At 38.1% G+C, this 22,451-nt stretch overlaps 1 protein-coding gene across 4 annotated transcripts in view; it reads left to right on the top strand.

The window, feature by feature from the left end:
• ZCCHC2 (zinc finger CCHC-type containing 2) overlaps positions 1-19,844 on the top strand; it is a 43,076-nt gene extending 23,232 nt beyond the window's left edge. The window contains exons 5-14 of one of the 4 annotated variants that reach the window (XM_050311349.1): positions 361-473; positions 2,383-2,477; positions 5,046-5,129; positions 6,981-7,038; positions 9,631-9,766; positions 11,280-11,344; positions 12,186-12,280; positions 14,498-14,626; positions 15,360-16,868; positions 17,856-19,844. In XM_050311349.1, coding sequence (XP_050167306.1) covers positions 361-473; positions 2,383-2,477; positions 5,046-5,129; positions 6,981-7,038; positions 9,631-9,766; positions 11,280-11,344; positions 12,186-12,280; positions 14,498-14,626; positions 15,360-16,868; positions 17,856-17,923 — 2,352 coding nt within the window. In that variant the 3' untranslated portion in view covers positions 17,924-19,844. Of the gene's footprint in view, positions 1-360; positions 474-2,382; positions 2,478-5,045; positions 5,130-6,980; positions 7,039-9,627; positions 9,767-11,279; positions 11,345-12,185; positions 12,281-14,497; positions 14,627-15,359; positions 16,869-17,855 lie in introns of all 4 variants that reach the window. The other 3 variants (XM_050311340.1, XM_050311357.1, XM_050311365.1) reach the window with 3 other exon arrangements.
• The last annotated feature ends 2,607 nt before the right edge of the window (positions 19,845-22,451 follow it).

Below are 22,451 nucleotides of genomic sequence, written 5' to 3' on the forward strand. Positions count from 1 at the left end.
AGATAGGCAGTGATAGTACAGTGCATTCAGTCCTCCGTGGTCATTTTTTTCATGTTATTTTCAGACCTAATTTATGTGTGTGAAGGATTTAAATAAATCAAAAATGACTGTAAACTATTCTGGAAAAGAACATAGTATTGGTAATTTTCTGAATGTAATTCAAATAGAGCTTTAAACTGTTTTATGCCTGGATTTGCCATGAGGATTTACAGCAAAGTGTTTCTCTTGCAAAACTACATGATGTTGATTTGTTGTACCTCAAACTGGAACAACAGAGTTTGTTGTTGATACCAAAAGGGACGTAGACTTAAAGTGAACAAAATGTCAACTACTCATTTTTCGTATTAACCTTTTTCTCAGCTCCCAAAGGAACTGTCTTCTGAAGCATTTGACAAGACTATTTTAAGAGCACTAAATCAGGGTTTTCAGAAGAGGGAAGAACGAAGGCACACTGATCTTGAGCCCATAATCAGGTAAATGTTTTAACAAATAGCCTGAAATGCATCACTTGGAAAGTGATTGAAGTCAAACTACATGACAGTGGAAATTCTGCTGCCAAAATACAATTTATGAAGAAAATGGGAACACAGTGATGAAATAGATACTCTTGACTCTTTTTCTCTTTTCTTTAAATTGAGACTTTTATTAAACTTAGTTAACTTAGTTCTTAGAAATAATTTTATAGTTACAAAAATATTGTCTTGAGCAGCGTTATATAGCAATGATTGACACTTCTGCAAGGATATTACCTCCATTATACAGTGTATATTTACAAATACTAGAAACAGTAACTCAAGTGCATATGTTTTACTTTTATGACAGGATAGAGAATTTTAAAGGAATAAACAGTAATAGTGAAGCATGTATATAAGAAGCATGTATATTAGAAGTAGCTCACATGTTTATAAGAAAATGGCCCATACCACATAACCTACTATTTATTGATGAGAGAGCTTGCTGGGATGTGGGACATGTTGGTCAAATCCTGTAACTCAGAGTAGCAATGTGGATTTGGGAGTGCCTATCTGTTCTGTTTGTTTGCTACAGATACCTTATTATGTTGGTCCTTTTCTGTCAGAATTGTTCAGCCTAGTTGGAAACAAATTATTCATCATGTTAGCCCTGTCTCTTGAGTTGGACTACTTGAAGAATCAGGCACTGCTTTTCAAACTCCAACTCATAATGTTCTGTGGGTCCAAACATTTTGTCCTAATATTTTAGTTAAAGAATATACAGAGCCACTCTGTGCCTCAACCTCCCCCTTCCCAATTTTTTTATTCTTTTACATTTTTATCTGTAGTTTTTGTATGTCTTTATTGGCTTGATTGTCAAGCCAAAAACTGAATCTGTGTGAACAATTTTGGCTAAAAAACACAGTGGGTTTAAATCAATAAACCTGTTAAATAGAGGTTGGCTGAAGGGAATGTATTGTAGTACAGAAAGGTTGCGAGGCCTCACTGCACAGTAATTACGAACCCGAGAGACTCACTTTGAATATAACCTTTGAACACACCCAACTCTATTATAGTAAGCAACTATAATTACAATTTGCAAGTTATGTTGTGAGTATACAGGAATGCTACACGAATAATCTCAAGAAAATAGAATTACTATGTACAAATTCCTTTTTCTTTCAGTGTCAGTTTTAGCATAAATATATACTTATTTGCAGGTTTAAATATGTGCCCAGTAGTCAAAAAATTGCTCTCCCCTGCCTCCTCCAAAGAAATAGAACTGGGTAGTGTTTCCTGGCAAGTAATAACTGAAACCTTGGTGTGTGGGAAGTGAAAACCATTCATTCTTGGCCTATTGTCTTATCTGAAACTAAATAGAATTTGTCACTGACCTCTTGGGGACAGACTCAGGCCAGTGCAAAGCAATACTGAGAATCCTACCCTTTACTCTAAAATTAAAATACTGACATTATAGATAAATTCAGCTTTGTATTTAACCATATAAATGTGTTTTAAGAAAGAGGTGTGTTGTTTTGGGAATTTAAATGCATTCTCAGTTAAAAAAAAAAAAAAAGTTAAAATATAAGGTCCGGTGCTTTTGGACTCAGTCCAAACTCCTCTTTGATAAAATGTTACGAGTGGCTAAAATGTTTGAATCGGGATAGCTCAAAAGCACCTACCTTTTTAAATTAAAAAAAAAAATTGGCATACCAATTTCTTATACTGGCTGTACTCCAGCCTTGTACTAGAACTGAACAGCAAAGCTCAAAAGTAGCATTTAACATTGTTTATTCTGAACATACAATTTGAAATGTTTGGACTTCTTAAGAACTACCTATTTTGCTTTTAAATGGTACTGTAGTAATTTTTTGTGTTCTTTTGATGATTCTATTATTTACAGTTTAACAAACTCTCACTTAAATTTCAGGCAGCTATTTTCAAATACATCACAAGCTTTTCTGCAGAATCAGAGAGTATACAACTTCTTCCAATCAATTTCATCAGAATCTTTGCACACTCACAGTAAGAAATATCCTAATACTGTTTTATATAACAAAAAGTCTATAAAAAGTATTCTTGCTGTCATACCTAATTAGAGTTTTATAATCTTGTATTCATGATGCGTTATATTCCACTGGTTGCATATGAACTCCTGGCCAATGAATAGTTCCTAGAGCAGATACTCAGAATTTTGACAATGGCAACATGCTATATATCATCAGCTTATGTTCTTTTCTTTCTTTCTTTTCCTCTGTACCATTGGGCTATTAAAACAGATAGTTATGAATTGAGTATGTTCAACAGTTTGGCACTTCTTCTTTTACCATATCTTAAACTTCAGAACAAAAAGATTGAGCTGATCCAAGCTTTTGTTTTCTTTTATAGATTAAGCATCTGTCTTGATATTTAAACTGAGATTTTTTTGGGGGTACATAGTACATAAGTGATGGGATGGCCCTAATTTCAGAACATACGGAATTGTGTTCTGAGCACTTGCATTGCAGAGATTTCTTTGGTGAACCTCTTACCTAGTTATGTATTACAAATGGTTTGTGCAACTGAAGCTTGACTTCTCTCTGTGGATGCCTTCAGATGTGATCTTTGTTTCTGTGGAGTCTTTTCTTCTTTCAGTGCATGTAATGCACCATGATAGTTAGGGCATTGACTATGAGGCCCCTACCTCAGAAGTTGAAGAAGGTCTTCGTAAGGAATTGAATAAGTTGGAGATTTCAAACAGACTGCTCGAATGTGTTTGGAAAAAAATAAGGGAATGACAGCTGACTTTAATTTGAAATGATGTGTGCGATCTGTGACAAATGTATTCTTTCCATGATGAGATAGAGGCATTGTGATCAGGGTGGAAGCTTGTAGGGGCTTTTCTGACCTTTGGGCTAGTGCAGGGCAGAAATGATCTGCAGAATAAGTAGATCAGGAGGGTAAAATAGGCAAATGCCAATTGTGTAGGAAGTCTTACAGGTTGTAAAGGGATCATAAATATGAGATAATTTTTATAATAATAAATAATAGGGTACATGAAAGTGCATGAGGATTTGTCAGACTGGAACATATGACAGATAGGATGAGGAACTTCATTGTTTCATAGAGAGAGGGAAAGACTCAAATGGGAGATGATTTAAATTCTCAAATACCAAAGAGTCATAATATAAAGAGCATGATCTGTTCACTTTGACAGAAAGTACTAGGCTTAACTTGTTATAAGGACCAGGGGCAGGCAAGAACCTGGTGATTACAGACAAGTCCAAAGCAGTAAGACAGGCCTGAGGTCAAGGCAGAAAAAAAGGTCAGTAGGTCAGGGTTAAGAACAGGATCAGCAAGGTACATGGCCAGGCACAGGTGTGCCTGCAGTGCAAGGGCCTGAGCTCAAATGTGTGACTCCCAACACGAAGGGCCCTGACACTGAGTTAGATATTAAGAAAACATTTGGGGAAGAGAATTAGTGGAGTAAATTTAAGCATGAATGACTCATCAGGGGTAGCTTGCAATCCCGTTTCCTGTGGTACAGGCTAATAGAAGCTGTACTAAGACAAAAGTACTCATCCCACCTGTTGCCAAAATCACTTCAACTGAGCGGCTCATGAAGGGGTTTTTTATTGTTGGCCTGTGTTTTTCTGGGTTTCTTGTTTGGGTTTCCTGGAATCCTGCTAAGCAGGTCTTTATACCTTAAATAATACTTGGCATCTCACACTGAATAATATGTTCAGTAAGTTTAACTATGCCACTGTGGTTCCATTAAGGAGGGAATCAATTAGCTCCCTCCTGGTTCATAACATGAGTTGTTTAGACACTTACTCAGGTTGAAGTAGGCTTTTGATTCCAACAGACTTTATTAGAACATGATCTCTGGGGATTTAGTATCTTCAATGCAGACAATATCCAGAAGGATCTTCCCATCAATGTTTCAAGCTCCTAAGCAACAGCTTTCAGTTGCTTTTACCTGCAGTAACTTGGAACTTTTTGAGAGGGAAAGAGTAGACTCCTAGAATTAGATTCATTATTAAACTAAGTCCTTTTTCAGAGCATGGCAGTGGTACAGCAAAACTGTTAATATTGTTCCTTCTTTTTTTTTTTTTCATCCCATCTGGCATGAAAAGGTAAAAATTGTATGTGAAGACTGTGTTAAGGGCACTAGGAGACTTTAGCCCGGACTAGGTGTCTTTTGGCAGGTGAATGATTTGGCAATGGAGGAGTGTAATTTGTTGCAGAAGAATGCTAGTAACTATCATTGGTCTCCTTTCATTTTCTGTTGTAAAAAAAAAAATTATAAAGCAAAGTCTGAAGTGCAGCATAATAGGAATATTTCTAATATTACCACAATCAAGATGTTTTGAAATTGCACCATAGCTTTAAAATTATTTTAGATACTTTTATTTTGAAGAAAATAGTATCTCTAAAGAGCCTTTACTCTTGGAGGTGGCCTGCTTTGAAGCAGGTGATGTTCATATTATTGCCACACGCAAACCAGTAAGTTCAGTCTTCCATGTCCCTAGCTTCCGATTTAGTGCAAGCGTTCAGGAACTGTCCAGTTGTTCAAGATCTATAAAGTTACTACATGAACTTTATTCTCTGCAGGTAACTTACAACCCTCTTTGAAGACGGTTAAGACACCAGAACACTTCAAGGAGGACAGTTCAGAAGCTTCAAGTCAGGAGGAAGGTAGTTGTGTACTCAAAGGTGGTTCTTTGAGATATTTTACCACACTCAGTTCTGGAAATGATACACTTGATGAATTTCTTCCTTGATACAAAGTGAGAGATTTGAATGAAATCTGCTATGCAAAGGAAGAGTTTTTGTGTACTTCCAGCAGTTTCCTTAAGAGTTTCCTCTGTAATTCAGGGAGTGGCAGTGTTCATAGACAGCTCAAAGGCAGAAGTTCACAACTGTGTTGAACAAGCAGGAAGATATATGTTATAATTTACTTAAGCCAAGATTATTTGTAGCTTTTCACATCTTTACCAATTTATTTTTCAGTTACCAGGGTTCAGAGTTGAGTGCAGCATTTCGAGAGTTGCAGACTTTTGCATTAAATGTGCCCAATTTATTGAGCTTCTGGTTTTACACAGAAAGAATGTTCAGGTGTTCCTCTTCTTACTTTTAACCTATGTTGCTTTTATACTGTGGACTGTTAATAAGTTTGTAGTGAGTATTGATTACAGTTTGAAAGCTTGTGTTTTTCCAATTCTTCACAAACAGTTCACATATGGAAGCAGCAGCCTAGTGGCTGGTCAGTAATTTCATTCTGAAAGAAACAGCAAGCCAGCTTTGTATCGTTTTTGGTAGCAAACCAGTAAAAGCTCCTGGTAGGTGGAAAGATGAGAAATGGGACTGATAGGTGGACCCAGACCACTGAACACTTACTCTAGCTTTCACAGAATGACAGCACTCTTATCCTGTTTCACATTAATAAGTTTGCAGTTCATTTTATGTGCAGTCAGTAATCCATATATGCAGTTTGAACAACCGTTTCTTATGAAAAATATTACCATATTCTTCCTCAGAGTTCAGAACACAACAAGTAAATTTAAAATTTATTTGGAAATTGCTCAAATAGTTTTTCACATACATGTATAATAATCTCTTCTCCTGGTGAAACTACAAATGCATTTTAGAACACCTTTTGTGCCGTTTTAGTGAACTGTTACCAGAAACTGAAAAATTGTGGGTTTTTTCCTTAGATTTTTAAACCATGATTTGGACTTATGGGTAGCATTGAGAGGAGTCCAAGCAAAATGATACCAAGATCATCACAGCTAGAATAAAGAAAAGCTGCTTTTGTTAAAATTTAACAGTTACCTTAAAGAAATGGGTAAACAGTGTCTCTGAAGTTCTTGATTTTTGTTTCATAGAATCATTGAATGGTTTGAGTTGGAAGTGACCTTAAAGATCATCTAGTTCCAGCCCACCTGCCACAGGCAGGGAACCTTCCACTAGACCATGTTGCTCAGAGTCCCATCCAATCTGGCCTTGAAGCAGTATCCCTTTTGGTCAGATGTAATTTGTAAAACTTTACTTACATAGTGTATTTTGACTTTCAGAATGCAATACTCTTGTTTAAAATTTGTCTTCATTTGTTATTCAGAATGTGTGACATAGTTTTGAGAATAATTTCAGCAGTTCAGAAAAAATTACAAAATTTTGTGGTTTTCCTGACTCATTCCTGTCTTCTCTCTCTGTTCTTTCATACTGACTGATACTCAGTCACATATTTAGTCTTTAGGATTAAATGTAGAGGTCTGCAAACATTAACAGTTTTCATAGTTCCTCTCTTTCTGCTTCATTCTTCTGTGAAATGGAAGGTAAAGAGTCTTGATTACGTCATCTGTACAAACTGATCTGTCCTCTATGCAACACCTGTTAATTTCAGCACTGTAAATTAAGCCTTACCTTGTTTAATGGAGCTGTCTTCTGCTATGTGTCTGGTAGTGATGGAAAGATGGATTTGTTGGATTGATCTAAAAGAAGAAATGGGAATTGCTATTGAAATTATGCTTTGTTTATTTTTTCCAGATGTAATGCAACACACATCAGTTCACAAGAAACATAATGGAAAAGGTCCTGTTGCCAAGTAGGTACTAAGATGTAATATGACCATGCTACATGTCTGAACTTCCTTTGTTAGTGCTTTGAGAGTATGTGTCCTTCTAGATTAAAGCTTGTTTATGAGGTTTTTGTTTGTTTAGGGTGGGGTATTCTGGTCTTCCTTTGTTGTTTGTGAGGTTAATACACTTAATCTGTATTAGAAAAATAATTCAGATGATCCCATTTCTAAATCTGTAGGTCTAGGTCATTTGGATATCTCTTGTTTCCCCAAATTTTGTGAATCTTCACTATTTGAATTAGTATTTTGGTTTGTGTTTATAAGCTGAGTAGCTTAAATCTGTATGGCATATATTTTCCTGAGCGCACATATCCCTGTGAATACACAGAAAATCTCCAGTGTTGTAGATTTTAAGCTTAAGTAGCTTCAAAGATGACCTTATAGGAGAAAGTAGTCCATTCTTTCCCTTACTTATTAGCTGATGCATGCATACCTTGCTGGCTTATGTCCATTTTAAGTGGAAGCAATTCTTAACCATTATTAAAGTAGTTTATCTATGCTTTCAGATCTGTGAATTATCTAATGTGAATTCACCCATTAATGTGTTTTGACCAGAAACTTTGGATATGTTTGCACATAGTTGTGCAATACTTCAATTAAATTAAGGGGGAAAAATGGATACAAAATTTATTGAGATTTACAGTTTTGTTGTGTTGATTTATCTGTAAAATGTATTTGTCTTGTGGTGAAAATTTACCTGGAATTGCAATAATTAGAATATAAACATAGCACAAACCAGTGTTGGTTAAGATCCACAGATCTTTAACAAACAAAATTCTTGTGAACTCACCAATTGGGCAACTTAGTAGTTTGTGTCTGTTTTGGTTTTTAACTGTCCTACTTTTGACTTACATTTCTTCAAGAAGAGGGTGTCATCTTGACAAAGTGTATAATTATACTGGTGGTTAAACAACCTATTATGAAGTCATAAGAGCAGGATCCAAACTTAGTAGCATGTAGTTACTGGTATAGAAATTGTTTTATTCATTGTGTAATGACTGTAGTTTAGAATCTGTCTTTCGAGTAGGAAAGCAAGGGACAGACCTTTCTACAAAGCTGTGTGAAAGAAACTCCTCTAGTTTGCTACTATTTTGTTTAAGAGGGGAAAATGGGTTACTACTTTACTGCTAGAGGTCTGTTACTCCTCTCCTGTTCCTGGCTCTGTCTCCTTAAAATCTGTGCCTGCTGTTTATGGGTTCTAAAGAAATGGCACTCTTTTGTTTTCAATATGCATAAAACTGCCTAGAGTCAGGAGCAGTTAATCTCAAATACCATTGGTACACTGTGCATATATCTACCTTTGTTTTCATTCAGTATTGCAGCCTTACTCTTGAGAAGTCCAAAAATTGACTGGTAGGAACGAGATCAGACATAATAAATATACAGAGTATCATAGCTTCCATGAAATGACCACAGATTTGGCAGTGAAATCACGTACCTCCATGTGGTGGAATTTCTGAAGTGACCTTGCTTACATCTTTTCAGTCAGGGGCTTGCATCTGTCTTTTGGGATCTTCTTGGATTCTTTCCACTTTCTTAAATTATTGTTTTATATTCTACTGTACATCTTGTAAGTAGTTTTGAATGCTTATTTACAGAGGTCTTTGGTAAGTAAACTGGAATTTCAGCATGTCTTGTACTTTCAAGTAAGCTGGATTTCTGCCATTATGGAAACTGAGTAACATTTCATATTGCAGTAACCTTGATGAAGCAGCTTGCCAACAGCCCTGAATTAAAAGGCACTTTCAATTATCAACTTAAGTATTTTGATGAGAATTTAAAAGCGTTAATTCCTTTATCTTTTTTTTTTTTTTTTATCCTGTCAGCAGTAAGGCATGATTTTGTATGAGGCATGAGAATTTTATAGGTCCATGTGCCCTACTAACTCTGTCAGAACCCTGACTGTTTTTCCAGCAGTTTTTGTTGAGCAGTGGTATCAGACCTAGTTAAATATTACTTCTGACTGGCTGCTGTAGAGCAAAGCTTCAGTGGAAGGCATCATAAAGTCCAAAGTAAATGCCAAATACAACTCCACTTTCCCAGCACTACTCAAAACTACCAGTCCTGAAGGTAAAAATATAAAGCAAGATGACTATTTTGAAATTGAAACAAGGACAGCTGCAGTGTGATCTGTAGGTAACTGCACTCCTTTTCTTAAATATCTCATGAATTCTGAAATAGGGATTATGAAGTAACTCCAGCTTTGTCATTAACAATAAGGAAGAAAGAAGATGAATTCAAAATACATTTCTCTCTGGAAAATTTACCCACATCTTTGTGTGTAGAAATATTCAAGGAAACTCTTCTCTCAATAACTGTTCTCTACAAATTCTTTTATTCTGAATTTTGCATCAAATTATAGTAGACAAATGAAAAAGGAACTCCAGTTATATTCAGATCATTAATATAACTTTAGAGCACAAGAACTCCTGTAATTTACATCTTTTAAATTGCTTGAAAATTCTAAGGGTTTTCTGATGCAAAAATGTGTATGTTGGTAAGAAAAGCCTGCAAGTTTGTTCACATCAGCATAACTTGTTTTTTTTTTCTTTTCAGCAGCACTAGCAGTGCAAAATGTTCTTCACTGGATAGCCTTAACATACAGCACTCAGAGCAAAATGGGGTAATGGACTGGAGAAGGAAAAGCTGTATTGTCCAGCAGCACCCAGAGCACTGTACAAATCTACTTGACCAGGTACGTTGCTATTTTTGATTCAAAGCCGTATTCTGAGATACTTGAGAAGACTGTGCACTACACGTGATGAGATTTAGCTTTAAAAGATGAAGGGCCCTGCTAAAATTGTATAAATAAGTGTTGAAGTTCAAGTTGCTACTGACTTACCTTGATTAGAAAACTCATAATTACTTACTGCCTCAGAAAGTTGCGTATTTTGTTTATGAATTAAATAAAACTTCCCAGTAGGATACAAGTAGTCAGAAAAGTCTAGTGTTAATTTCTAATCAGGCACTTTCCTATTACTGTAGTGTTGTCATCAGAGAGAATTTCAGAATGCCTGGGCAATTTCTCTGATTGCAAGGAACAAACTAGAAACTGTATTAATAACTAAATCATATTAATTCTACAGGAGCTACAACAGGTTAAATGTCTTCTTTCTATCTCACCTGCATTATTTAGGTAACTTAAGTATTAATCTTTGAAAAAAGTTAATAGCTAGATGCATTGACACTTTTTGTACGATTTGTGTCTCTTCAGTGCTCAATCCTCATTGTGAATATAGATGAGAAGAATATTTATAAATAGTATACTGAAACTGGGGGGAAGGAAGGTTGCTCACTGCTTATATCTGAAAAACCTTGAATGTTAGAATTGCTTAATGTTACTCTTCTACTACATGCAGAATTTGGCTATTGACTATTTTGCGGGAAATAGCAAGCCAAACAAAAACAGTTTCCTTATTTCACAAAGCACGGTAGTGAATTGAGATTGCTTCTAAAGGTGAAATGGTAGGCTGCATCAAAGTCTGAAATACTGAAAGCTTGAGGCAAGAAAAAAGTTAATTTACTAAAGCAGAGGAAAAGCTGTTTCTTTTTAAAGGAAGTCCAAATACAACCATTTGGACATATTATTTCAGAGTTTTCACAGATTTTACTCCTTTGTCAAATATGAGTTATTACTAATAGCTACCAATAGCATACTTAAAGGATTGTGTAGATGCTATGTTTTTTCTTATGTGCTTTTAGGTTGTATTCTAGAGTTTACCTCCAGTTTAAGGCTAGATACCTGCTTGTCACTATGTAGAAATAATTTGTCACATGTACTTCCCACTCCTAGCTATTAAATAATTCCATTTACATCAATAACTTTTGTAGCTCGTTAAGCGTGGTGATTAGCCTTTTTAGCAGGTATGTGATGAAACACATCTGGTTTTATCCTCAGGAAGAAAGGACAAGCATATGAAAAATAATTTGATTGATACCTTTGCCAAATATGAGTTATTACTAACAGCTAGTAGTAATTCTAAAGTAGCGATTTGCCGAGTGTTTTGCTGATAATGGCATAAACACGAGACAAGATGCATTATTTTTAGAGGCACAGGTGCACTGAACAAGTACTTATTTGGATGGTTATAGCACTTTTGAGCGCACTAGTCTTGGACACAGGGACCTGTTGATCTAGAAGGGTTTTTTGTTGGCTTTCATAATACAAGTTCTATTGTTTTACTGGCGTCTTTGTATTTTCTGTCTAGCATACAGTGGAAAAACGAAGTCTGTCTGCAGTAAGCAAGAAGAAAGGAAAGCCGCAGCTGGAAAAGTAGGTTTCCAAAGCGACTGGTAATCCAGAAACAGAGTGTAACGTGTTGACTCTGATAAACAGAGTCTACAATCAATTACATGCTTTCTTTTGCTATTGTGGGATGAGAGCTGGCGTAGTGTGAGACCAGGCTACTAGACTACATAAAAATCCTTATCTTCTGTGAAGAAGTAACTTGAAAAAGAGAATGTAAATGAATGGGTTCATTTCTCAAAATATCCCTTGTCGTTTAGCAAAAAGATGAAGGAGTGGAAGTAGGTTCTTAACCAATACTGAATTGCCTTTTTCCATTTATATTTATTTGAAAGTTAAAAGGTGTTAAACTGTCCAAATATACTGAAAATCAAATAAGGATTGACAGCGGCATTTAACATCATGCAGTGGGTGGTAACTGGCTGAAATGTTTTATTGAAGATAATTTGCACATCAGAGGGCTTCAGAACTTCCTGTGGGTGACACAACCCTGCACTGTGAGAAGTGAAAGCGCTTCCAGCCTTATAATCTGCCTTACTTCAGAGTTTGTGCCATTTTGTTACTCTATAGCCACATGCTTTCATACTAGACTGGTGTACAACATCAGCTGCACCATTTCCTTTTTTGTGTCTTATTTAGATCTTTATTCATAGTATTTAATAACACTGTTTGCAGCATAGTTTCTGGTATATAGCACCAGCAGCCTTTAGTTATTCATTTATTATTTAAATTTCATGTTATATCTATTAAATACGCATTTCTGGCCTGGAGTCACTGCTTTTTTTTACATTTGCATTATGTGTTCATTCATGGTATGTTATTTGTGTCCATGCATTTGCAAAAATACCCATGAGAATTATTTACACAGGGAGAAAGCAAAGAAAACTGAGTGCCGGTTGAATAATAGGAGCAATGGAGTTCGAGTTGCAGCATCACAGCACATCCGTACTGGGACAGCAAAAGGTAAGGTGTTTTTTCCCAAGCTGTTTGTGAGAAACAGAATTCCAGCTTTGCTGGAATTTATTCAAGTTCCTCTGTAAAAGGGAAATCACAAGTCTGCAATCTGTTTTGGTGAAAGTCAGCATGTTGGTAGTCTAGTTTGTGCTTTGACTTGCTGTATAGAACATTAGACTCAGTCTTCTGTATGCAGTTGCATAGAGTGTGTCTCGTTTCATGCTTAGGTGGCAAAATACTAGTAAAGTCTCCGTAAGTTAATTTATGTGGTGTAGTAGTTGCAGAAACAGTTACTGTTGGGCTACTTCTGTATGAAATTTAGCAGTCTAGAGTGTGTGGAGGCCCTGTATATTGTCATTAGTGTTCTCTTTACGGCCTACTGGTTTCTTCATCTATTGTGGAGTGGCCCATGAGGAACCTTTATAAAAACCTCTGGTGCAAACTGTTGATACTGTAGTGTGTAAACCAAGTGACCACTGAGCTACAACACAGAGCTGTGTATGCTGCTCTAGCAGGGTTTTCAGGTTTGGGTAATCCAGCAAAATGTAGTGTCTAGGCCAAAACTTATGTACATTGGTCAGTTTTAAGACAAAATTATGTTTGTGTTCCTTTAGTAAATCGAGGCTCCAAGCTTTTATTATTTCACAAACTTAGCAAAACCAGAACAGTTTTGCAAACCTATAGTTAAGGGCTGTACAAGCAGAAAATGTACTCTACAGCAGAACTTTGCTGTGTACATTTCTGATTGACTACTGTTTTTGTAATCAGGCACTAAGCTTTTATGAACTGTCGATGACTTTAGGAGGTGGTGCAAGTTTGGGTGACAAAGTTAAATAGGGAATGTTTTGCCATAGTTGTGTTTGCTCCCTACCCCCACTCTACAGATGTGAGACTGCCTGCCTGGTCACTGTTGGCTGGTTCAAGAAGCATCTGTAACCCACAGAAGCTGAAAGATATTGTGTCCTGCTCAGAGACGGGCTTGCTACCTATATAGATGTTAAAATGTCTTTTGAGATACTTATTGGAGACATAGTCTAACAAAAAAAAAATCATGTTGCAGTCTGAATCTCTGCCTAGTTTTATATATCCAGGCTTGGTTTGGAATCCCCTATTCTGAGTCCATATACTCTTAACTGCATCATGTTTTCTGCCATTCTTCATTCCTATTTTTAGCTTTTCTGGGACATGGGTTAGTTACACAGGTAACTTTTTTAGGACTCGATACTTTGTGACCAGCACTTTAGGCTCTGGTTTTCAGTGATTGGAAGTTGACACTGGGACTCCAGATAATATTAGATGTTCAGAGCACTTGTTAAAATAATTTAACCAATTACGGGTTTAATCCAGGAAATTATTTCAAGAATTGAAACATTAAGGCAGCTTTCTGATGACCCACCCCAACCTGTTAAACTTGCAGTAGCAATAAAAAATTTAAAATTTTTAAAATACTATTTTATTTATTTATAAATTATTATTGTAATTAATAAAATAAGTAATAGCATTCTATTTTTTTGTGCTGGAATTTTGCCAACCAATGTTTTGGGTGGTGGGATTTCTTTGCAGCTAGTGTCTGCCATAGATTCTGAGAGAGGGTGAATTTGTCATTCTTCTTCCCCTCTGAGGCTGAACTTGAAAGCCAAGCCATTGTAGCTACTGACTCTGAAAGGTGGTTTGCAGCAAATGAGTGTCCCATGATCCATTCAGAGATCAGAAAACAATTTAACACTTTTTTCAGTTCACTACTCTTTCTTTAAACAGGATTTGTTGATAGGGTTTGCTTAAAGCCTGTTCTAGAAGAGTGAATTGTAAAATGATGTATTGTTTTGATGTTGCCTGCTGAGTTAGCTTTCTGCCTGTGCTGGTAGGACCGAGAAGTATTGCAGCTCTTCGAATGGAAATGTTTGATCGCTACCATTCAGAGGAAGTTATTGTTGTAGTGCAATCTGGTATAAGCAAAAGTCATTAAGCGTCATCATTCTTTTCACTGCTTTGCATAAATATCAATTTTCAGTATCACCTTCTGTAACACCAAGGATTCAGTCATCACAAATTTAGGGACAAGACCAGTCCTGAATGCTGGGCGTGGAAATGCTAGGAATACAGGGGACAGGTGCCATTAAGTAGGAACAGGCAAAGATCTGAACTAGTGTGAAATGTGAGCAAACCAAAATAACCTCACTTCCATACATTGAGATTAAAAATAAGAATGACAACTTTTATTTTTAGATCTGAATCTGGACGCTGGATCTGGTCATGATACTTGTGGAGAAACATCATCTGAAAGTTACAGTTCTCCTTCTAGTCCACGACATGATGGGAGGGAAAGCTTTGATAGTGAAGAAGAAAAAGACAGAGGTTGTATTTATGGAAAGTGTGCATAAATGCCTTTATTCCTAGACTAATGTCTTTCTTGTAATAATTTTAATTAGTTTTTTAGTTTTATTATCTCCTTTTTTTTTCTGAACTAGCCAGAGTAGTAACTAAGTAAGCAGTAAATGAAAATTATTTTGCTTTGTGGGTTTCATGACTGGATGATTTGACAGCTTCCAGCAAATAACAGGACTGTTTGAATACCACTGAATTTTAAGTTACTACATATATGTAGTAATTTTTTTACCTCAGTGGCATAGCTCTCTTGAGAATCATTTCCACAGTACAGTAATGTGAAAAACATTGGCATGAAAGGGGCTGGTTTTATATCAGATTATGTGTGTTATGTCTGAGAGCTCCATCTTTTTTTACTGGTAGTTTGCTACTCCTTCCAAATTTGGGTAAGCTGTGGAAATGTCTTTCTAGGCAGATGAAAATTCCTAATTCGATCTGTGTTCTGTTCTTTGCATTTGCAGATATACACAAATCAAAGACACAGTAGCTAGTTAGGCCAGTGGATATAGGCAAGTGATGGAGATGGACTTAGCTTAATTTGGACGATTGAAAAGAATCTCAAAGTTGTTACAGTTCAGGAAGACCTAACTATCGTTCATGTTGTCAAACTTACAAGGTTTTATATGGGTAAAGGAGTTCAGGGCATGATTCTCTATTGCTTGAGATTCATTCTTCTGACTGACAAATACTTTTGTCCCCATAGATACCGACAGCAATTCTGAGGACTCTGGGAATCAAAATACAACCAGGTTTACAGGCTACAGTGCTGTCAGTTCGTCAAATATGAACAAATCCTCTGCTCAGATCTCTTCAGTGAATAATGAAAATGGGAGCCTTTCAGAAGATCCTTTGAATGCAAAGTTTCAACATATTTCCTTCATGCCTGCCTTACACTGTGTGATGCACAGCGCTGCCCAAAAGCCGGAAGCAGTTGTCCCACCGCCCATATCTGCAGATGGTAAAACGATGGGAATGCTTGTTACCACGCCTGTCGCTGTCTCGCCAGTGAGAGAGTCTGCGAATTCCCCGCCTGGTGGAATGGGCCCAGTCACCTCTGGTGAACCTGAGAAACGTCTTGAGCTGATGGCTTCCCCTTTGCCAGTCCCATCCACTTTTCTTCCACATTCTGTCCAGCCTGGTAGCCCTGCTTTGCATCTGGCAATACATAGATTGAAAATGCCCTCTCCACAGGGATCATCGGAGAGTTGCACAGTTAATGGACCACAGCAGCCAACAGGAAACTTAAGTATTGGATCACCAAATACTGCCTTTATCCCAGTCCACAATCCAGGTAGTTTCCCAGGATCCCCAGTTCCTACTACAGATCCCATCACAAAACCTGCATCCCAGGTGGTAGGACTGAATCAAATGGTGCCTCACATTGAGGGAAACCCAGGAGCAATCCCTCAGCCTACCAATCTAAAGGTAGTTCTTCCAGCAGCCGGTCTCTCCACAGCAGCACCACCACCTCCACCAGCTTCGTACGCTTTGCCAGGCAGTCCTCACGCTACCAGTGTGTTGCCCAACCAGAATACAAACGTGCTAAGCACTGGAGCAACTTCCTCACCACCTCAGTCCGCTGGCTTAGGTGTTGGTCAGGTCCAGTCCACTGTTCCTCCTGCAATACCGACACACACGCCAGGCCCTGCCCCCAGCCCGAGCCCCGCTCTAACACACAGCACTGCACAGAGTGACAGCACATCCTACATTAACGCTGTTGGGAATAATAACACTAACGGGACAATGTTACCTCCGCAGCAGTTGGGATCTGGTCCTTGTGGTTCTTGTGGACGTAGGTGTAGCTGTGGGACCAATGGCAGCCTTCAGATTAATAGCTATTTTTATCATAACCCACTTCATGGACAAGTCTACAGAGTTCCACCTTTCTTCCCTCTGCCATCACTTTGCAATGGCAGCTACCTCAATCAAGCACATCAAAGCAATGGAACACAACTTCCGTTCTTCCTGCCTCAGTCTCCATATGCAAACGGGCTTATGCATGACCCAGTGATGGGGAGCCAAGCCAACTATGGTATGCAGCAGATGGCAGGATTTTCGAGGTTCTATCCCGTATATCCAGCACCTAACGTGGTTGCCAACACAAATGGGTCAGGACCCAAGAAGAATGGGAATGTTTCATGTTACAATTGTGGTGTAAGTGGACACTATGCGCAGGACTGTAAGCAGTCATCCATGGAGGCCAGTCAACAAGGTAATCATGATAACTCCCAGCGGACTTGCTTTTGAGTTTAGCAGTTTCTCTTTACCTTTCTGAATGTGCTGGTTTTGGTCTTGCAGAAAGGTGTGCGTGCGTGTGTATGTTTTGTGTAAATGGTTGTGCACTAGTGACCTGCTCTAAAACTGCAAAGTATCTTATCTCTCCTGAAAATCTTGTAGAACAGTGCAAGGGAACGGGGTTCACAGTGTGAAGTTGAAAATGGGTGTGAATTGAAGCTGGAAAGTCAAATGATACCAGTCCTAAATTGTCCTTCTTTTTTCACTGGTTTGCTTTTGGCATTATGTCGAGACTTGCATGTTGTCTCAATTTTTCCATTCCAATTCAATGGGGTCTCTTTTGAGAGAATTCGTTGGCAAAAAAGTGAAATTGCTGTCTCTGATATGACCTTGGATTTCTAAAACTTGTGAGAATTTAAAGAAAAAACAATAGACTGGCCATTTCGTAGTCTAACTGAGGCTTACCTTTGCCCAGTCAGCTATCCTTCTGTGTCCCATCGTGCAACACATTTAAATTTTCAGACAAGTTGCAGCAAAAAGCAGAAACCAATTGAAACTAAAAATGAAAGGAACGGTTTCCATTTCTCTCTCCGTCCAGAAGAATGGGGGAAAGTGCAGTGTTTGCATTGAGCATAAACTATTTTTGGTTCTTGTACTTGTGCCCTTTCTAACTTCACTTGTTTGATTGGACTGGAACAGGAAAGATGAACCTTGATGGGGGTCATCTTTTCTTTGCATTTTTCCAGTAAAGCTCAAGTCCTATATCTATGCTCTATATCTTTTTTAAATTTACAGTTCTAGCAAGCAGATGAAAGAAAACAGGGTAAAGTCTAAGGACCTACTTTAAAAGGACTGGAGGATGATAGTGCCTTTTGAAGAGCATGTCCATTTTGATACCTTGTAGTGGTTTTGTAATCCATTTTAATTGTGAGCAGTGACTTAGTAGTTCTCTTTCCTGTTTTAGGCACTTACAGACTGAGATACGCACCTCCCCCTCCCCCTTCCAATGATACCTTGGATTCTGCAGACTGAAACAAGTAAACATTGCCTACTTAAACTGAAGCTTGGGAAACTGGGGGAAGGTGTGTGTGTGGGAGGGAGGGGCTGGTCTTGTGTTTTGGGACATTCCCAGTTTTATATTCTTTTGGAATTTTTCATTGCTTTTGCACCTCTGTTCCGTACAAAAGAAGAAAGCTGAGTCCCTGGTCTCCTCCTGGTTCTACAAAAGGCTTGCATAATGCATGTAATTCAAACACACAGCCAAACAATCAGACAGAGCATTCGAACCATGCTTTTGCACTGAAGACTTGAGACATGTGCAATGTTTACTGCAGTTTTTAAAAAAAAAAAATTCCTCTGACCTCTGGCATCACTGGTGGAGCAGCCATATGGTGAAAGAAGAAACTTGGTCATGTTCCCCACCACAATCTTCTTCCCTCCCTCCCTCCTCTCCTTTATGCTGCTGTTTTCTTTTCTTTCCCTGGTTGTCCACGTGGATTCGCTGGACTTGCATGCGTGTTTAGCAGTTCATACAGACCCTGCCCGTACTCTAAATTTAATGCTCATGAATTGAGGGGAGATGTTCAAACGTCCTATTAGCAGAGTCCAAAGGAAAACACGATACTCTATGTGTACTATATCTGATAATAATTCATATACGCAGCTCTTGAGAGGCCCAAATAAATGAAAATACATAGAACAGGAAGGGGCTGAAACTGTGTGGACTGGAGCAGATTGAGAAAAATGAATGAGCCTAAATTGACAGATTTTTCTTCCCTTGTAGCTTTTTAGCCTGTATGTTCAGCAACAAAGGTGAAAAAATGGTATGAATGTTGTACTCAGTGTGTTTGCATTTGTAATGAAAGTTGACAGCATTTTTTCCTTTTTTAAAGCTATTCTACATCGTGTCAACACAGAACAAACATTACTTGATTGATTATTTTTTTCCTAAACTATTACAGTGTTGCATTGTACTTAGAATGTAAATGTTTTATTTCAAACTGAACAAAAGCTATGGTTTTCTACAAAATAGTCAGGTATTAGTATTAGAACCTGTCTACCAAATAGCAAAGTCACTATTTTATAACAATTTACCACTATGCGTAATTACGGTATAATGTGAAAGACTGAAATGAGTGTTAAGATGGTATTAAACATGTCAGTATCATGAGTAAGTTTAATGCTGCTGTATTTTTTATTTTATTTTTAAAAGCCAATATATGTACTAAATTGCTTCCAGGTAATATTTGATTTCCTAAAGTGCACTGAGGTTATCTGGAAGACGAGTGTGTTTTTTGACTGCTGCATTCAACACCGATGAACAACTACCACTGTATATCCATAGGGTTTGGCATTCCTCACAGTTCATGGCAGAAATGTTCTTTCTTAAAATCAGACCCAGTGTCCAGTAGAGGGATGAAATAAAAATCAGTCTTTGGTTCAGCCATCTAATAAATTGCTAAACAAAAAACTTGAAGAAAAAAAAAAGAAAAAGCTTGATTACTACATTTCTTCATAGGTAGCATTTATATTTATAGCACCAGTGTACATTTTGAAACTTTTTTCTTGGAGGGGGGGGATGGGGAGGGAGGTAGATGAAAGCTTTAATTTAAAAAAAAAAAAAAGTTTAAGTAGTAAATGAAAATTATTTTGATTAAAATTTTTATTTGATCTGGGTATTTTTGGACCACTTGAAATGAATGAACTGCGTTTGAGTTTAAGTGAGGGTGTTAAACCACCAATGGACTTGTATTGTGAATTACCTGCCAGTTGTACTTTATGGAACTTATTTTATGATTTAAAATACTGTACTGTAAATAGGAGGTATGTTACCTTCTCTTTATTTGTATGTTTACCATATACTTTGATATTTGAAATGTACTGGAAAGGTCACTTATATTTCTAGAAGAGATTGGATTTTATGCAACCTTTTTCCTTGAATTAACAGCAATAAAAAAAAAGAAAAAAAGTACCTGTGTGCATGTACTGTCATTTATTACTGAGAATGATGAACCACTGCCACTGGGTATAGGGATGGGATCATGGCATGTTTTGGCAAAGGTACTGTTTTGGTTGGAATCTGTCACTTTTGAGACAAAGTTGAGAGTGTTTGACTTAAACTGAGCTCAGTCTTGTGTCTGAAGTCATGATACTGTATCTTGATTTACACTTCTTCAAGATACATACATCTCTTGGGAGAGAGAGGTTGACCTTGTGTAATGGACCCAGGACTTGGACCTCAGCTCTTTCAGAAAGGTTTAAGCCTATCTTACTGTGATGGCTCCTGGATTTGGGCTAAAACCCAAACATGCCCTTTTTTTTTTTTTTTTTTTTTTTGACTGCCATGCAAATAATGTGTGTGCTAGTCATGTAATAACTGGAAAGTGAGATCTTTCTCCTATTTCTAAAATATATGGAAGGGCAACAGGAGTTGCCAGAAGTAGGGAAGAAGCTTAGAAATGTGCAGCTTACAGCTGAAGGGTCTGATAGGAATGTAGTATCTGAATGTGCTCAGGTTGTACTTGGGAAGGGTACTGAGGACTCTGTCACCTCACTTTACTATACAGACAGTGTTTCTAATTCCTGCTGCTTAGCTGCAGCTTATCTATGGAGCTGAGGACCACAGACTATCTTGGATCTTTATCCCAGCTCACTCCCTAATACAACCTACTTCTTGAGAAACCAACTAAGATGATGAGGAGGCTGAAAGTTGCCCGTGAACCCAACCTCTTTTCTTCAGACAACTCCCATAATAAGGGTGGGGTGTTGAGCCCAGGTGTCATGGACACCATCACACAGCTTCCATTGCTTGCAAGTGCCTTGTGTCCCCTCCCTGGACACAAGGGAACGCAAACACCTGTCCAAGGAGTTTGTATATTATCATATTACTCTGAAAGTAAAGTGTGCTATTGTACTCTTTTACATACTCTCGTTTGCCTCTGTGCTGCAAACAGCCCTGACTTTGACAGATCCTGGTTGCATTTATCAATTCAGAAATGTAAAAATACATAACCTCTGGCACAGCAAACGGTATGAAATGCCTCATTTTTCTAAGGCTTGTTTTGCTGGTTTGGAAGCTGTTGAATGCCCTGAAGGTAAATGCAAAAATCCCACTAGTTGGTTGTCCTGAGCAGCTCTCCAAGCTGTCCAGGAGTGACTCCTGAGTACTGCACTGGTTGGCAGTGGTGCTGCAGATTGTACAAACCTATTGTTTGTACAAACCATTCGGTTCCTAAAGCTGGAAGGAAAAATTAATAAGGAGGCAGGCCGTGGGGAGGATTGGAAAGATGGGAGCATAAGGGCTGTTATGATGCACACTGCTTGCTGTGAGTGAACAGATGGCCTCGTTTTCCCAGCTAAGTGACCTTAGGATGGCAGAGGTGGCCTAATGCCTAGGTCTTGGCTTAGCTGATACTATGGGGGAAGTGAAGGAAGAGAGTGGACATGCATCATGCCAAGGTAGGCGGAAAGTAAAAAGGTGTGGAAAGGCACACTGAGAACTGCAAAACTTGACCAGTGCCAAGCTACTTCAGTTTTAGAGAGATGGAAATGCCATTGCAGCTTGTTTCTGCTTTGCTCACGGTGTGAGCCTCTAGAGGTGTGCTGGCCTGGGCTGCCCTCCTAAATAAGGTTGCCTAAATTCTGTGCACACAAAAAAGCAGCTTTGGGCAACAGAGCTTCCTGCTCAGGGCTGGTGGCTGCAGCTGCTGGAGTGGGGCACAATATATATAAAGGCCATGTGGACTGCCCTTGTGCTTGTGAGGAAGAAGAGGTGTCCTAAAGGCATAGTCATGGGTTTATATTAGAGTTCAAGCGCTGTCTCAGTTTCATGGAACAGGCTCCAGGTAATAACCTATAATCCTGTGCTCCTTGCACAAAGGAGGAAGGAAAATCACATCTTGGAGCGTTATGGCAAGGAGAGCATGCTGCCTCCCTGGCCGTGGCTGCTGCATTCCCTGGCCCCTAATTGGAGTAGAGAAGTAGGGTTCTCATTTTGAAACAGCTTTTGAGCTGACAGCAGTGGGCAGTCCTGTTCCCGAGCCAAATTCAGCTGTACATTGTGGTAGATTAGAGATCAAAACAAACGTATGAACAGCTGTGCTTGGTCAGGTCAAAAGGCCACTTGTGCCTGCAGCTTGTCTCAGCGGTGATCAGTAGCAGATACTTCAGAAGAAAGTTCTTTTAATAGGAAAAACTGAAAGACAAGTGGTAATTATTGCAAACACGTTGCCTAGCCAAGTGACGTGAGTCTCAGGTTCATCTTCACAATAGGTGGCAGCATAACTCTACCATTGGAATATATGGCAACTTCTAAGGTACCACATAAAGACACTTCAGTTTAATTTGGTTTTAGCATCTTCATGACGCTAAAAGTAAGCTAAGTAACCTTTGACTTGTGATTTTGTGATGTTAGTTTCTGTTGGGTTTTCTCATGCTTATATATTTCTCACATGAAGAGCATACTAATTGTTGTCTCTCAAAAAAAAAACCAAACCAACAAACAAACATTCTGAGTGTGTGGCCAGCAGGTTGAGGGAGGTGATTCTACCCCTCTGCTCCC

This window comes from Myiozetetes cayanensis, unplaced genomic scaffold (assembly GCF_022539395.1).
Source record: "Myiozetetes cayanensis isolate MyiCay16 unplaced genomic scaffold, myiCay2020 scf1, whole genome shotgun sequence".
NCBI lineage: Eukaryota > Metazoa > Chordata > Aves > Passeriformes > Tyrannidae > Myiozetetes > Myiozetetes cayanensis.